At 55.5% G+C, this 15,641-nt stretch overlaps 5 protein-coding genes across 5 annotated transcripts; 1 reads left to right on the top strand and 4 right to left on the bottom strand.

Moving 5' to 3' along the window:
* Positions 1-1,977: 1,977 nt before the first annotated feature.
* On the bottom strand, positions 1,978-3,925 carry IWZ02DRAFT_203924 (uncharacterized protein). The gene is made up of 2 exons (XM_066762609.1): positions 3,747-3,925; positions 1,978-3,695 (listed from the first exon to the last, which is right to left on the bottom strand). The coding sequence occupies exons 1-2, from the start codon at positions 3,757-3,759 to the stop codon at positions 2,296-2,298; spliced, it is 1,413 nt and encodes a 470-aa protein (XP_066624465.1). The 5' UTR covers positions 3,760-3,925; the 3' UTR covers positions 1,978-2,295.
* A 2,001-nt stretch (positions 3,926-5,926) lies between these two features.
* IWZ02DRAFT_446357 (uncharacterized protein) lies at positions 5,927-6,873 on the bottom strand. The gene is made up of 2 exons (XM_066767223.1): positions 6,278-6,873; positions 5,927-6,227 (listed from the first exon to the last, which is right to left on the bottom strand). The coding sequence occupies exon 1, from the start codon at positions 6,790-6,792 to the stop codon at positions 6,394-6,396; it is 399 nt and encodes a 132-aa protein (XP_066624464.1). The 5' UTR covers positions 6,793-6,873; the 3' UTR covers positions 5,927-6,227; positions 6,278-6,393.
* Positions 6,874-8,002: 1,129 nt separating this feature from the next.
* On the bottom strand, positions 8,003-10,974 carry IWZ02DRAFT_488902 (formate--tetrahydrofolate ligase-domain-containing protein; the record flags this gene model as incomplete). The annotated part of the gene is made up of 4 exons (XM_066769513.1): positions 8,003-10,639; positions 10,690-10,727; positions 10,780-10,800; positions 10,851-10,974. 4 exons carry the CDS (start codon positions 10,972-10,974, stop codon positions 8,003-8,005), a joined length of 2,820 nt encoding a protein of 939 aa, XP_066624463.1.
* A 1,823-nt stretch (positions 10,975-12,797) lies between these two features.
* On the top strand, positions 12,798-14,352 carry IWZ02DRAFT_515776 (uncharacterized protein; the record flags this gene model as incomplete). The annotated part of the gene is made up of 8 exons (XM_066770661.1): positions 12,798-12,871; positions 12,925-12,948; positions 13,006-13,072; positions 13,127-13,154; positions 13,216-13,228; positions 13,277-13,492; positions 13,554-13,988; positions 14,085-14,352. The coding sequence occupies 8 exons, from the start codon at positions 12,798-12,800 to the stop codon at positions 14,152-14,154; spliced, it is 927 nt and encodes a 308-aa protein (XP_066624462.1). The 3' UTR covers positions 14,155-14,352.
* A 1-nt stretch (position 14,353) lies between these two features.
* IWZ02DRAFT_203815 (uncharacterized protein) lies at positions 14,354-15,612 on the bottom strand. The gene is made up of 2 exons (XM_066762607.1): positions 15,385-15,612; positions 14,354-15,330 (listed from the first exon to the last, which is right to left on the bottom strand). Exons 1-2 carry the CDS (start codon positions 15,484-15,486, stop codon positions 14,566-14,568), a joined length of 867 nt encoding a protein of 288 aa, XP_066624461.1. The 5' UTR covers positions 15,487-15,612; the 3' UTR covers positions 14,354-14,565.
* Between the last annotated feature and the right edge of the window lie 29 nt (positions 15,613-15,641).

Here is a 15,641-nt window from a genome sequence, read left to right as displayed (position 1 = left end):
AGCGGTCGCTCCACAAAACCTTATTGTTTGCAGCATCCTGCTTTACTGCGTTATGACCGTGTTTTGGAGTGGAGTAGATATCTTTGGAAGCGTCCTGTTGCGTTGACGAAGAAATTTGACTCGGCGCACGCGAGGGGACAGGCGCAGGACGACTTGGCTGAAGAAGGGGGATAGGGGGCGCTGGTATACGGTGATGCCCAGGATTCGTGTTCGAATGGAACTTGGACACTGATTGAGAAGTCGAAGGAGAACCATCAACGGACGGTGAGCGTGACGTAGGAGCAGTCGAAGCCTCCGAAGGCGAGGGAGGGGAAGTGCTGGACGTAGTAACAACGTCGGTGGACGGCGAAGATGTGGCAGAAGCGTGAGAGGATAGATGATTGGTGCTTTTCAGCTTGCTCATGTAGTATTGCTGCTGCTGGCGACGAGGCGGCGTCACCGCGTTTGCAACTACCATGGTCGCCATCTGGACCGTGATGCAGCGTAGTCAAACGTCAATTGGTGAAGTACGCAGCACGACGACTGCAAATTGTTAATATCAAAGTACAAGCCCAAGCAATTTCTGAGATTGATCGACGGGTGGGATATTGGAGGACCGACTCTGGGAGCAGTCGTCTAATGGGCACGGGACATTAATTCTTTTTCTGCGGACCGAGCAAAGAGGCAGAAAGAAGGTTGAACGGCGCGCTGTTGTGTTTCGACGCAGAAGCGGAGGCTGTCTGAAATTAATAGAGCCAACCAACGAGCTGTCGCAGCGGATACACCATGCAAACGTCAAACGCAGCATCCGAAATAGTGACCAGGAGATTTAGCGACTGCACCACTGCCCGACGCGCTCATGCTGTCCCTGTCCGGCCAAGCACACTTCAACTGCATTGTCGGCCCTCCACAACGGAGTGAGCGCTGCGTCGCTGCACCCTCTCTCGGAGATGAGCGACGACGCGCATAGCAGCATCAGCACTAGCAGTGCTCAAAGTTGACATTGCGAGGGCCAAACATGATCGAGCGATGAAGGGCCAATCTCAGAGTACCAGCATCCCTCCTCTTGGTTGTCTTGGTTATCCCTCCAGCGAGCCTGACTTTACTGACGGGAGCCGGTCCGTGGGTGAGCCCAACGCTATACCATTGACGCGCCACCGCGCCCAAGCCTAGTCCTAAATGCCGTGCACAGTGGATGCATTGCATCAATAGTGGCGTGCCAGCCAGCTCACAGACAGTCGTCGACCGAGCGTCGCTGGTAGCACAGCGCGCGTCATCGCATCGTGTCGGTGTCCGGGTGATTGGGCCTCTCTGAGCCGGGTGGGGTCGAGCAGGGTTACGTGCTGAGAGGCGTTGAGAGTCAGCAAACAGACTTTCTTTAGGTTGGTCGCAGCGAGCGGAGGGTTCCATTGACAGGATTCAGGAACAGACTGGACTGGGGGTGCTGCGATCGGGGCGTGTCGTGTCGTGTCGTGTCGTGTCGTGTCGCATAAGGCTGACTTTCGTGCCTGCACTGGGATGCCAACTGAAACATGTCGACGCCGTTTGATCGCCCAACACCATTTTGGTTGCCATGATACGCTCTCCGCCTGCCCAAAATTCCATTGCTGGCACTAGACGCCGCCGTCTCACCTTCGTCCACTTCATCGCTCTTCTGGCATTGGTGCAACGGTCAAGCATTTGTTTGTCTTGTCAACAGGTGCTTGCTCGCTTCAACAGCACAGCACAACACGGCACGCGCTGCTGAAACAAGGCATGTCGAAAAAGAAACTAGAAACAAAGCAGAGAGAAAAAGGCTAGCCATTACTAGGCCTCATTGGCGACTCGAAAGCTACCTACGAAACATGCGCGGCACACCTCGGCCGCTACATAAAAGAAAGAAATCGAGACTCGAGGTTGAAAGCATTTTTTTCGCACCTTGCCTCTGTCTGTCCATCGTTTAAAAGGTGGGGTAGTGATATGTCGCAGTCCAGTCGCAATCCTCCCATATAACCAAACTAGATATGATCGTGAAAATCCCACAAGGAGCGGCTATGCCCTTCATTAGAAATTGAGAGCAACAAGGGGGACACATCCCCAAGACATGACTTGGTAGACCGATAGACGTGGCTAGAAGTCGCTCCCGAAGCTCGTCGTGATAAGCGTCGTGACGTAGAAACTTCGCATCGGGATCCGTGAGAGCGAGCCAGCCGTCTTGGGGTTTCCAGAAGCAACATGAGATAAAGGATAGACCAGTGTCTAGGCCTTTTAAAACTCAAAAGGTATCAACGCCTCGCTCCGCTTACAAATGAGAGTGCCTGCTTTTACTCTTCCTCCTTAATCGTCTTTGACTGCGTGCTCATCGCCAAAAGGACTCCGTGCCCGGCCCGACTCGCAATCTGATTCCTTGGCTTTCGCCTTGGCGTCGATGCTTTCTTCGCCAGTTTGGGCATCGGCAAACGGACTCTGGAGACCGCTGGACGACGACGTGGCCGATCCCTTGTGGTGGGTGTAGACGTACTCGCCCTGTTGGCGAGTCGACTGTTCATCGTCCGAAGAGTCATCCGAGATGCGGCTCACTGGGTCCTCTGGCGCGGTTTCAATAGAGTCCGTAACTGATACCTCAGTGAGAGGGCGTAATGTTATGGGAATCCGGTCGGCGCTGTTTTCAGACCTCTCTTTCGAAAGGGTCGAGGCAGTCGAAGTAGAGTCGGTAGCGCTCTTGCTCGTCGAGCTCAGCAATGACGAATTAGAAGTCTTGCCCTTGACAAGGTTTAGAGCCTTGGGTTTGGCGATTTGGAAGCTCCTGACCGATCCCGAGGGACTGACGCCGGGCCTCAGACTTGGGCCATCCGAAGAGTGGGGCATCTGAATCTTAAATTTGTTCTTCGGGGTTGACGTCTGAACCTTGCCCTCTTCTTCCAACCTGCCGTAGTCGATTGCAGGAACCGGGGGAGTTGTACTTCCGGGCGTCGGAGAGGGGGAGCTAGTGTTGCTAGATTTTACGCTCACAACAGCAGCCTTGCCTCGTACGATGGTCTGAGCCGGGAGAGGAGAGACAACCGCGTTGTCCCTGTAAATGGTAGTAGCGACACTGCTCCGGGCGTAGCTGGTGCGCGGGTCAGAGAGGCCAGAGTACGTGGAATCGCGGAGGTCTCCAGGGACAAAGAAGTGCTGCTCTTCGGGACCGGGACTGCTCCTTTGCGAGTGCGCCGCGGGGATCGGAGGGACAGGTGGAGCGAGGTGGCCAGGAGATTGCGGTGCGGAACGGTTTGTAACGCCAGGAATGTAGGCGATTTGGATAATGTTCGAGGCCCGAGTCAGAACGGTCGAAGCCATGGAGCCAACAGTGTGTGTCGAAGCGCGAGCGTCCCGTTGCATGGCAAAGTCGTTGTTGTTGGCCTTTTCCTGCTCAATCTGCGACCACTGTTCAGACGACCCGTCTCCGTCGCGCCTCCTCTTGACGTAAAATCTCCAGATGAGAAAAGCCAGAAGCAGCACAAAAGCAACACCTCCAACAACACCACCGGCAATGGCGCCAACATTGGGCCCGCCCTTGCCCCCTCCGTCCGACGAGGAGCCGTCCATCTTGACGCAGACGGCTGAGGCACAGGTGGTGCATGACGACAGAATCTGCGAGCAGTACTCGTCATCGTCGCAGGCCGGACAGGACGGCGTCTCGTTTGGACATTGCACGCAGCGCTTGAAGAGCTGGCGCAGCGAGTTCTGGACAACAGCTGGACACAGTCAGCGAGGCAGAGGGAGGCAGAGGGTCGGGCTATGCGTACGGGAGACCGCCATGGTGGCGGGTACGGTAGGGAGACAGTTCGACTGAAGATCAGAGCAACGTCGTGACGACCGAGTGGCCCGACTAAGAAGGATGGCCGAAATGGCGGAGAGTCGAGGTCGTAGGGGCAAGCACACGACTGATGCGAGGAGTGCAGGAACGGTAGGCTATAATCGGGGATTTTGGTCGGGTGGCCGGGGCTGTGGGTGGTAGCAAGGAGGGACTCTGAGGTAACGAGCGACTGGGTAAGCAAGTAAAGTTGCACAGGGCCGGGGCGCGGCAAAGGCAAAGGTAGAGTAAGTAAAGGTTGAGTTGGAGAAGGGGAAGAAGAGGGTGGATGGGATGGGATGGCTTGGGCAGAGCGGAGAGGTGATGGCGGTGCCGGACGAGAAGGCGAGCAGGATGCCCTTGTTCATGGCGCAGGCCGCCCACCCGGGGACGCGCAGCTCCACCACCCAATTCCACAAAAGTCCAGACCTGGGCGGCCTTGGTCAATTTCGTTGATGTTGATTTTTTTTTTTTTTCCATATTTTGTTTCTTTTGCACAACTGCACCTGGGTCCTGCATTTCGTCCATCTGTGTGCTCTCAACTTACTCGCCCACGCGCTGCGCTGCTCTTCCTCCTGGTAACCAATTCAAAGCGGCCGGTCCTGGCGGCGCCACAACGCATAGGCATAAAAGACAATTGATTGGCAAGCTTGCTATTTTTATTTGGCAGGCCGTCCATGATCCCTCGCGCCGAACAGAGCCACAATCGTCGTCTTGTGGAGTCTGATCTTTGTTCATCAGTCGACGACAAAGGATGAGAAACGGAAAACCAATACAATCGCACTGCACCCTCGATGACTCTGGCTGATTACAGCGGGCGCGCCCGTTGTGGCCTGACGAGCGAGATTGCTCCCCTTCAACACCTCTAGCTTGTGCGCCGAGCTCTAGGCTCAGCGCTGTGAGATTAACATTGCAGGGCCTTGAACGCCCTCTCCACCACCCACTGGCTCGGCCGTTTCAGTGCGACTTGCAGAAGAAGCAGCAGCAGCAGCAGCAGCAGCAGTACGTGAAGCACACTCGGGAGAGCATCTCCTCAACCGTAGCCTGGTCCGAATCACCTTCCCCATCTCGTCCTCCCATTGGCTGCATGTCCTCATGTCCCATTCCCCTGAAGACTTCATTCACATCACCCGCACGCGCTGACCCGACCTGGTTGCACCACCACCACCACCACCATCATGGCACCTGATTTCTGTCACAATGGGACAGGGCCCCTGCCGTTAGTCATCCCTCTCTCCAGCCCTGGTATGTTTTTTTCTTTTTTTTTTTTTTTTTTGACAGCACTCCAGCAGCGCTCCGGACCTTGGCAGGTTCAATAAGCTTCGACGCTGACTCTTTGACTCGACCCACTCGGACCGTTTGAGCAAGCTCCATCGAGCTTTTCAACTCTTTTTATTTATGAATTTTTTTTTTTTTTTTTTTTTGGAAACTTTGGCGGGTTTTCTTGGGGAACGCTTCGAGACGTCATGACGCGCGCTAAATAGACACGAATTCATCCGCTCTCCCAACCCTTGTCATGTCGAAGAATGCCATGCAACGAAAAAGCGCCCCCGTTGGCTTTATTGCCCCTCTGCCGGTTTTCACATGTATATACAGTACAGTACACATTGAGCCAATTGCATTGCTGGCATTCATTCGGTCGTCATGCACGAACCGGGACATTTCTCGAGCCTTGAAACCACGCGACTCGTCCACACAGGACACCATGCAGAAGCAACGCAAGAAGCAAACAACAAGCAGCAGAGCATGCGTGCGGACGGGCGGGCGGGCGGGCGGGCGTGCGTGCATCAGTAGGAAGGAAGAAAAGACCCGTCCCGCTGCGGCTCGTGTTCGTAAGTTTCGTGGACCACGCACCCGCGCGCTCACCACCATCTTCATCATCGGCACAGAAATGGTGGTGCGTGGCTGGCCCCAAAGGGATCGACCGGGAAGCTGCAGGCCCGCTAACCCTGAGCGACAATGTTAAACGCTACCTACGTTCCTGAGCGGCTATCGCCCATCCCATCGTACCTATCGCGACGATTCATCGTCAATCGTTCATCGCTCATCGCTCATCGCTCATCGCTCATCGCTCATCGCCCGTCGCTACGCGTCATGCCTGCCTCCCTGCTCGACTGGCTGGCTGGTTGGCTGACTGACTGACTGACTGACTGACTGGCTAAGGCCTTGTTCGGTTGTTGCTGATCAGTCATCCCAGATTAGTTAGGACTGGCATTTTGTTAACCGTGGGTCATTTACGCCTGGTTGAACTGACAGAGGCGTATTCCCACCCCACCTCCCAGTCACCCGTCAGAAATCTGATCAGTGAAGCTGAAAAACCACCCCTCTCAGTTAATAAAACACCCATCTCAGCACTAAACCTTAGCATCAGTTCCATATCAGTCAAATGTCCATCCAAAACGGGTCAAAAACCGAAGGCGGCGCTGAGCGACACGTAAGTTTCAGTACGACTGCCTCATTGGGAAGAATCTGACGTGGCGTCAGTGACCTCCGAACAAGGCCTAATCTAATGACTGACTGCTTGCTCGGCACGGCACAGCGGCGGCGAGGTCCGTCCGTCCAACTGTCGACGGGATTTGCCATCTGCCATCCCATATCCGTCACGCATTGAGCGGACTGCGCGCCGCAACGGGCGATGTGATGTGCGCGCTGCGCGATGCGCCGTCATCTCCGGTGGCTGGTAATGTTGCTTGCTTGGCTATGGCTGGAACAGCAGAGCAGACAGGAAAGACTGTCTCTCTCTCTCCTCTCGGCTTACTTGGGTCCTGGGGTTGGCGTGTCGCCTTGGCTCGTCTTTGCCTTTTCTCGTCGTAGAGGACGGGCGGACATGGCGCGGCTCCATGCTCTGTATTGCACCAAGGAGATAGGCACCAAGTGCTCGGCCAGCTGCGTGAACCAACCACCTGAGCTGAGCTTCTCTGCCCTTGCTGTGCTGCTTGACAGTCAATTGACAGAGCAATCAAGAAAACTGCCGAGCTAAATGGGCCGACCAAGCACATGCCAGCCCAGCCCAGCCCAGCCCGATTCTAGAGACTTTCCTCATCTCTCTCCCTCACTACATACCTACCATGAACCAAATCACCACAAACGCGAGCGTGCGCTTTAACTAAAGACGCAAAAGCAAACTTTCGGAGACTAGCCAGCCTACAGCACAGTGAATACCGGGAATAACTCCCGTCCCCATTTACATGATCAATCAACCAACCAACCAACCAACCTATCAAGCACGCGACGAAACGCAAAAGCAAAAGCAGAAATGCCTGAGAAAAGCGCCACGAGCACAGGCAAGAAACCGAGAGAACGAAACGATGCAAAGTACCTGCGCGAAAGAAGGCAAGCGGGAAAAAGCTAGCATTTGTGCAAACAACAAAAACAAATCCTTCGCGCATGCATGTACGTGCCCGTTCAGCGCATATTATTCCTCCGACCGATTAGTCCGAGGGGGCATGTGGATGTGTAGGGGTGCAGAAGCGATCAGCCACGGGCGGCATGGCCGGCCATGGATGGGCGTGTAGATACGACGTGTGGGTGAGCGAGTGAGTGAGCAGGCGGTAGAGGAGTGGTTGGTTGGTGTCACACATTGACCCTGCCAGCCAGCCAGCCTGCTATACAAGCCACCTTGATTTTGTTCACCATTTCTATTGATCGATCGAAGCCAGATTGGTCGGTGATGTCATCCGCTGATGAAGCGGGCGCGACATTTACATGTCTTTATTCTTTGCCAAGGTAGCTATTGCATTTCAGATGGCTCTTCCCCTGGTGATGAACCAAGACTTTTAATCCACCCATTCACCCACGGCACTCACTTGTCGTGCCTTTCGCATTCGTTGGTTGAAACGAACCATTCCCCAAAAGAAAAAGAGAAAGAAAAACGCCATGACCCCAACATGCGTCCGTCGTTGAAGAGACTGCATGCATGTATACCGTAAACTCGTCCATCATTCATATCCATCCATTTCCTCCCATTTTTTTTTTGTGGTTGGTGAAGAAGAAGAAAATTGGTCAACGCACGCTGGCTGCAACGCGCTTCGAAGGGTAGATAGGCTGGCTGGAAGAAAAAACGAAGCGAATACACGCCAAGTAGTAAAGAAGAAAACAAGGCTTCGAAAGTAAAACAAGCAAGGGACCATTGCGCTGTTAAGAGGGCAAATGGCAACCCGGATATCAACAGAGAAAACATTTCCTGAAAATCAGAAATGATCGAGTGGCTTAGAACAGACCCTCAATCTCGCCAGTGTCCGAGTCGACGTCGACGTTCAGGTAGCCCGGAGCGGTGGGCAGGCCGGGGATGGTCTGGATGTCGGCGGCGAGGGCGTACAGGTAGCCAGCACCAGCGGCCATGCGGACGTCGCGGATGGGGACCGTGAAGCCCGTCGGCGCGCCCTTGAGCTCGGGGTCGTGCGACAAGCTGTACTGCGTCTTGGCGATGCAGATGGGCAGATTTCCGAAGCCCTGCCTGACGTACGAGTCGACCTTCTTCTGGGCCAGCTCGCTAAACTCGACCTTCTCGGCGCCGTACATGATCTTGCCAATCTTCTCGATGCGCTCCTGAACGCTGCCCTCGAGGCCGTAAAGGAGCTTGAAGTCCTTGGGCTTCTCGCTGGCAGCAATGACGCCCTTGGCAAGGTCAATGGCACCCTTGCCACCCTCGGCCCAGTGGTTGGACGAGATGGCGTCTTCGGCACCGGCCGCAAGAGCCTCCTCGCGGATGACGGCGACTTCGGCATCAGTGTCGGTCTCAAACTTGTTGATGGCGACAACAACGGGAACACCAAACTGCTTGGCATTGGCAATGTGCTTCTTGAGGTTGACGCAGCCAGCACGGAGGATATCGACGTTTTCAGTGCGGTAGACCTCGGGAAGCTGGGCGCCGGGGGTGATTTTGGGACCACCGCCATGCACCTTGAGGGCGCGAACGGTAGCAACAATCACGACCGTGTCGGGAACAAGGCCGGAAGAACGACACTTGATGTTGAAGAAGCGCTCACCACCCATGGTGAAGTCGAAGCCAGCCTCGGTGACGACGAAACCGACCTTCTCGTTGTGGTTCTCGTCGGGCTCAGTGCCAGCAAGCTTCATGGCGAGCTTGTCAGCAAGGACAGAGGAGGCACCAATCGAGATGTTGGCAAACGGTCCAGCATGGACAAAGACGGGAGTGCCCTCAAGCGTCTGCATGAGGTTGGGCTTGATGGCGTCCTTCATGAGGGCAGTAAGGGCACCACCGGCACCGATGTCGTCGGCGGTGATGGGCTCGCCGCTGCGGGAGCTGGCAACGACCATGCGGCCGAGACGCTCACGCATGTCCTTGAGGTCATTGCTCAGAGCCAGGACGGCCATACACTCACTGGCGACGGAAATATCAAAACCAGTCTCGCGGGTCTGGCCCTTTTCGGTGGGGGCAGTGCCAATGGTGACGCCACGTAGGTGCCTGTCGTTGACGTCGAGGACGCGCCTCCAAGTAATGGTGTCAGGGTCAATGTCTAGTCTGGCAAAGCGGGTGATCTCCTCGGGGGTCAAGTCGTCGGGGTTCGTCTTGTTGATTCCAAGCTTCTTGAGACGACGGAACATTACGGGAGCAAACTCCCTCTTGCCCTTCTTCGTGGGCACAAGACGCTTGTAAAGAGGACCATCCTTCTGGGTGTTTTCATGGAAAATCCTGGTCTCAATAGCGGCTGCGAGCAAGTTGTTGGCGGCAGTGATGGCGTGGATGTCACCAGTCAAGTGCATGTTGAATTCATCCATGGGGATGACCTGGCTGTAACCACCTCCAGCGGCTCCACCCTTGATACCGAACGTCGGACCCTGGCTGGGCTGACGCACGTTGGCAAAGGAAACACGGCCAAGGTGAGCACCCAGGGCCTGGGTCAAGCCCATGGTCGTGGTGGACTTGCCCTCGCCAAGAGGCGTAGGAGTGATACCCGTGACGACAATGTAACGACCATCGCGGCGGTGCTCAAGGCGGTTCAGCAGCGACAGGTCGACCTTGGCCTTGAATGGGCCGTACGGTTCCAGCTCGTGGGTCGCGATACCAATCTCGTGGGCGACGTTGTTGATGAGCTTGGGGCGCTGAGCACGGGAAATGGCAATGTCAGAGGGGACAGGCTCCTTCAGCTTGAGCGGAAGAGGAGTAATGTGGCGCGCCTTTTGCTCCGCAAAGTAGTGGTCTGCCGAGTCAACAACGTTTTGCAAGAGCATAGCAACCGTCATGGGACCGACACCGCCGGGGACGGGCGTAATGTGGGAGGCGACAGCCGCAGCGGCCTCGTACTCGACATCGCCAACAAGTCTCTGGCCAGACTTCTTGGTCTCGTCGGGAATGTAGTTGGTCCCAACGTCAATGACGACGGCGCCGGGCTTGATCCAGTCTCCCTTGACGAAGCCGGCCTTGCCAATGGCCGCAACAACGATGTCGGCCTTTTTGACAATGTCGGCAAGGTTCTTGGTCCGCGAGTGGCACACGGTGACCGTGGCGTCGGCGTTTTTCAGCAGATAGCTGACAGGGCTGCCAACGATATCACTGCGACCAATCACAACAGCGTCCTTGCCCTTGAGATCAACGCCGGTGCTCTCCAACAGAACCATGACACCCTTGGGAGTGCATGGAGTGAAGAGAGGCTTTCCACCGCGCTTAGCGAGCTCTCCAATGTTGGCGACGCCGAATCCGTCGACATCCTTCTCCTCGGCCACGGCAGAGGTGATGTTGTACTCGGAAATGTGCTTGGGGACAGGCAGCTGGACAAGGATACCGTGGACGGCGGGGTCGTTGTTGAATTGGGTGATATGTTGAAGCAGTTCGGGCTCGGTGATTTCTTCAGGCAGCTTGACGAGCTGGCAGTCGATTCCGGCCTGGACGAGTCAGCACAAGTTTGGACGAGAAAGACAGAGAGCACGCAAACCTCTTCAGCGGCCTTGAGCTTCATGCGCACATAGGTGCCTGGACAAGGTGAGTCAACTGAGGCACAGCGGTCTTCGTTACATCGACTTACTGGAGTCGGAGCGGTCGCCAACTGGAGGAAACGTCAGCGGATTGCAGAGCACATGAACATGGGAGACGTACCCTGGATGATCCTCAAGGCAGGTTTGTAGCGCGGGTTGAGCTGCTGCTTCTCGTGGATTTCGGCATTGAGCTTCTCGCGAATGCTCTTGGCAATGGCGTTGCCGTCAATCTTCTGGGCAGCCATTGGGATGGGACTGCTGGAGAAAAAGCGAGCAACGTTGGAGAAGGAGGAGGAGGAGGAAGAGGAGGGTGGTGTGCTCAGGGCTAGCAGCGGCGCATTGCGGTGCTCGAGGTGCAGGGCCGTGGGCCGAGGAGGCCTAGTGGCAGAAAATATTCTCGACGAGCCCCGCGCGAGCGAGCGAGCGGGTGGGAGGATTCGTGTGCTTGTGGTGGTACGGATCGGCATCTTGTTCGAAGCTACCTAGACCGGGCCCGGGGGGACTTAAGCTTCTCCTCAGCGTGTTGAACGGCTGGTTTGAATATGCAAGTGAGTATCAAGGGCGCGGAGTCTCGACAACCGTCTTTTAAATCTCCGTCAGTTCAAATTATGTACGCGTTTTCTCACACACATCTGCCGGCACCGCTAGCCTGGAAGCTTGGATCTTCTCTGTCACAGCCCCAACCCGACACCAACACCAACACCAACACCAGCCCCTGGCGCTGACCACGACCTGCCGCTGCTATTGTACCTGGACAAACACCTCTCTTTCACGCTCACTCTATTCCATCAACTTACTGACTGGCCCGTCGCCGTTTTGCCCTCACGTTCCACTCCCTCTCTGCACCGTCTCAGGCCTCCTTACGGCCTGGATCCGCATCGAGATCGGCGTGTGACAAACCAATCACTACCTCAGTCTCAGGAACCCTCGCTTGACTCCAAGATGCACAACGACGCCATTCCGGTATCCGAGTACGCTGGCCTCGTGAAGAGCCTGCTATAAATAATCCTTACACGCTCCGCTTCCTACATCGGACCAAGCTCGGTCCCCTGCATGCAAAATCCTTTTTTTTTTTTACCCTTGTTTCTGCTCCTCCTACCATTGAAATCGACATGATCGCGACTCTTTCCGGTCTTGTCTGGTGTTTGCCCACAACTCCAACTACTTTCAGCGACTGCCGAGTCAGCACGCTCCCGTCATGACTCCAGTGCTGACTCGAACGGCTTCAATTCCGCCATGAAGGTACCAAACTTCTAGCCACTGATGGCTCGAGCTTCCATGTTTGCCGCGACTTGAAGACATGAGGGTACTCGACACATGTCAGACCCAACAGAACAAAATCATCCAGGAATTTTCACGATTAAATGTCAAGATTCGCTCAGTTGCTGCTCAGCAGTCACGTTTCTTGGGATGGACCATGAAGACCCCGATCAAATTGTATTAACACCTGAAGGAAGACCAGCCAGTCGATGATCCGGCTGCAACGACCGCATTCGATCAAATTCTCGACAAAGTCGCGTCTTTGCTTTGACAAGAGTGCGTCGAGCTGTGTGACCTTGACCAAACACGCAAAAACCGCGCGTAGACAGCAACTCCCTCTTCCGAAATCATCACGATGCAGTCACGATGCGGCAGCATAAAGACATGACCACTTCCCTTGCTTCCCGTCTGTTTCTTGTCCCCGACAACCACATCGTTTACTTTCATTTGCACAAGATTCTCAATGTCCCGTATTAATTTTGGCAGACACCGTCCGTTTCGAAGACTGAATGAGTACGCGTGTAGACGTATGGATCAGCTCATGGATCGTTGCGAACACAAATCACGGCAAGAATGCCAGCCGGATCCTGTCCCGAATGAGATTGATCCGACTCTGGACTACCATCTCCCCATCGTAAGATTCGAGCCGCGAGTTCGAGCTCGTACTGTCCTGACAGACTTTAAGGCAATTCATTCGCCTTCGCCGCTCAGCCCCCCAGGCGCTGACACCGGGGATAATTTGTCTATCTCAAAAGCCTCAGTTCTTATCTTTAATACTCATCTTGTTGATAGAACGAACGAGTTGGAAATGCTGGCCACGATAGCACACCTGTATCCAGTCGAGTATGAACGCAAGATCAACATACCGAAAGACCGCGACCAGTGAGCCTTCACCCATACAAAGCACTGATCCGGTCTAAATCTCTGTCCGACAGGGCTCTCGACCTTATCGATCCCGTGTGAGTACTTGAACTATGGCGAAATTCTTTGGACAACGGGTGATGATCGTATCACAGTCATCAGATTTGGTTGCTCCTGCTCGACGGCGCACTTCATGTTGCTCCAGCAAAAACGCAGGGCGCGGTAAATGACCAGGTTGAGGAAACTGTCAAACAACACTAATCTGACAAATTTCAGAACGTTTTGGACCTTTGTACGGGGAAAGGTATGTTGCAAATCTTCGGCCCAGCAATCACTTAACCATCTCAGCTCTAACTGGCCCCCAGGTGCTTGGGCCAAGTGAGTCTCGAAGCAAATCCTGAAGGTCACCGACTCACTTCGGCTCAGGGATTTTGCTTCCTTAAACTGCATGACTAGAGTCATAGGTATGGACTTCATTATTCCTTGGCGCCCTCCCTTGTGGAAACCGATGAATCTGGTATTCTGCACGCAAGAAATCGGCTCGCAGTGGCTCTTGCCCAAGAATGCTTTCGACTTCATCCACGGGCGCACTGTGGGCGGTGAAATTTCAAATTGGACCGAGCACTACGAAAAGGTTTTCGAGTATGTCGTCGAAATCCGCGCTGTCAAGGGAGCCGCAGTACTGACCGTGACCGCTCCATAGACACCTCAAGCCCGGTGGATACTACGAGGACCAGGAACTCTCCTTTTACCTCAAGAGCGACGATGGCTCCGTTCGCGATGACCACATCTTCCACTACTGGCACGACTTGCAAATCGCCGCGTTAGAAAGGGGTACGTTTGACAGAACGGGGACCTTCACGACCCTCGACGCGCGGCGCCAGCGCATGAGTGCTGCAGGCTTCCAAGACATAGTTGTGCGCCGCATGAAGATTCCCGTTGGCCCATGGACCACCAGCCTTCGCCTCAGCGATGCCGGCCGCTGGCTGCGCTATTACATGGAGGCCGAATGGGCCACTCACAGGGTCTTTGGTCGTCTTTTGCGGACCTTCGATTGGTCGGAGGAGGACATAGATGAGTTCGTCGACATGTATCGCAAGCAGTTGCGGAACAAAAGCGTTCATGCGTATCTGGAATGGTGAGCTCGTGCACCTTTCTCCTGCCTACCAGCACATCGTCCTCGCTCTCCAGGGTTTCCATCATGTCGATGAATTGCTGGCTGACTTTTGGACAGTGACGTCATGTTTGGGAGAAAGCCGGAGAAGGTGGGCCAAACCCGTCGGAATAATACGCCACGGAACTGAGCGCTTGAATGTTGGAGACTTGGTTTGGTCTTTTGGCCGCTCGTTTGATTTGTTAACTTTCTTTGGAAGGCAGCTTCACTACGGTATTCCTTGGTCCACTAGTAAAACGTCGTTAGGTATCCCAGTCAGTTCCTGCTTGCTTCGGTGCTGTTGTGCTTGAGAGGCTGAAGTCGCCCAAATGCCCTTAATGTTTCCCATCGCAGGGACTCTCGTGGGCAAACCTGCCGGCGCATTCAGAGAGGAGAGGATCATCGTATACGTCGCTATGGGTATCTACGTTGAAAGTCCATTTCTCTGCCGATTCTTCCCCTGTCCTGGTGCTGCCACAGCCTGCATGCTTTCAACCATTTTATAAACTGCAGGCCATGTCGTATCCTGATTGATGTTTCATTCTGCCCAATGGCGATCGCCTCATCTTCCTACTCCTTGCTTCTCAAGCTCTTCCACCGCGGCTCTCACCTTTCCCATCAAATACTCGCTCAGCCCCAGCACGCCTTCGTTTGTCACGATGCGATACGTCCCACTCTCTTGATAATTGCCGCCCTCACCGACAAACTCGCCCCTCCCATCAACCTCAACGCTCCCAAAAATGTCCTCCGGCCACGCTATCCGCCCGTACTCGGGCGCGTGCCGCTCATCGCTGACATGGACCCAGCCGCCACGCCCGCCGCCCCCAGCACCGCCCTGCGCAGAGGCTCCACCCGCACCGTCGCCGCCAGCGCCGCCTCCACCACCGTATGCCGAGTAGGGCGTCGACGAGGGCGACGGCGAAGGCGTCGTCGGCGACCTGGCGCTGCCGGGGATGTTGGACGGACGCGCCCGCTTGGCCGCCTGACGCGCAGCCTGCGCAGATGGGTGGTTCGGCGGCAGGCCTGCTGCGCCGCTGGACGCACCGCCGCCGGCGATGAAGCCGACGCCTCCAGAGCCCAGCGTGGCGCCTGCTGTGCTGGCGTAGGCGGCGGCGGCGGCGCGCACGGTTGGGTCGTGGATTGCGTGGGTGCGCAGGACCGAGTGGACGAGCTTGAGGAAGTGCGGATTTTCGGAGAAGGAGCGCGGGGTTACGGGGAGGGCGGTCGTGGTTCCGAGGGCGAGGTGAGCGTGAGGTGGAGAGGTGGGCGTGAGGGTCAGGGTGTAGGTGTCGTGAGGTAAGGAGTTCGAGGTTGTTGGGTGAACGTACTGTCGGTGTTAGCTGGCCTGAAAGCATGGAGAGGAGAGACGCGAGAGACATACGACATGGCGATTGTTTGGGAGCGTTGAGACGAGACGTGCGTGGCGGCCGAGGGAGCTTGACAAGCGCAGGGCAAAGGGTCGTGGCGCACGGAGGAGCAGCATCTTGGTGGAGGAGCAATCGAGTATCTTAAGTGGGTCAGATGTCAAAGCATTGGGGTAGAGGCCTGCGATTCCGGACGTCGAGGTGCTGTAGTTGTCGATTGTGGTAGTGAGGTGGTGTCGTAGGATGGTGAGGTCATAGCTCGATCTCACGGTCT

The sequence above is a fragment of the Phyllosticta citriasiana genome (assembly GCF_038021145.1).
Source record: "Phyllosticta citriasiana strain CBS 120426 chromosome Unknown IWZ02scaffold_4, whole genome shotgun sequence".
NCBI lineage: Eukaryota > Fungi > Ascomycota > Dothideomycetes > Botryosphaeriales > Phyllostictaceae > Phyllosticta > Phyllosticta citriasiana.
Note: the sequence above shows the minus strand (reverse complement) of the source record. Positions and strands in the feature narration are given on the sequence as shown.

What these genes read in the sequence shown, in the direction of transcription:
- IWZ02DRAFT_446357 (XM_066767223.1), bottom strand. Translation starts at nt 6,792, where the DNA reads ATGTGCTTGGTCGGCCCATTTAGCTCGGCAGTTTTCTTGATTGCTCTG.
- IWZ02DRAFT_203815 (XM_066762607.1), bottom strand. Translation starts at nt 15,486, where the DNA reads ATGCTGCTCCTCCGTGCGCCACGACCCTTTGCCCTGCGCTTGTCAAGC. An exon ending in TCCCAAACAATCGCCATGTC is followed by an intron (nt 15,331 to 15,384) that starts GTATGTCTCTCG and finishes TAACACCGACAG; the next exon opens with TACGTTCACCCAACAACCTC.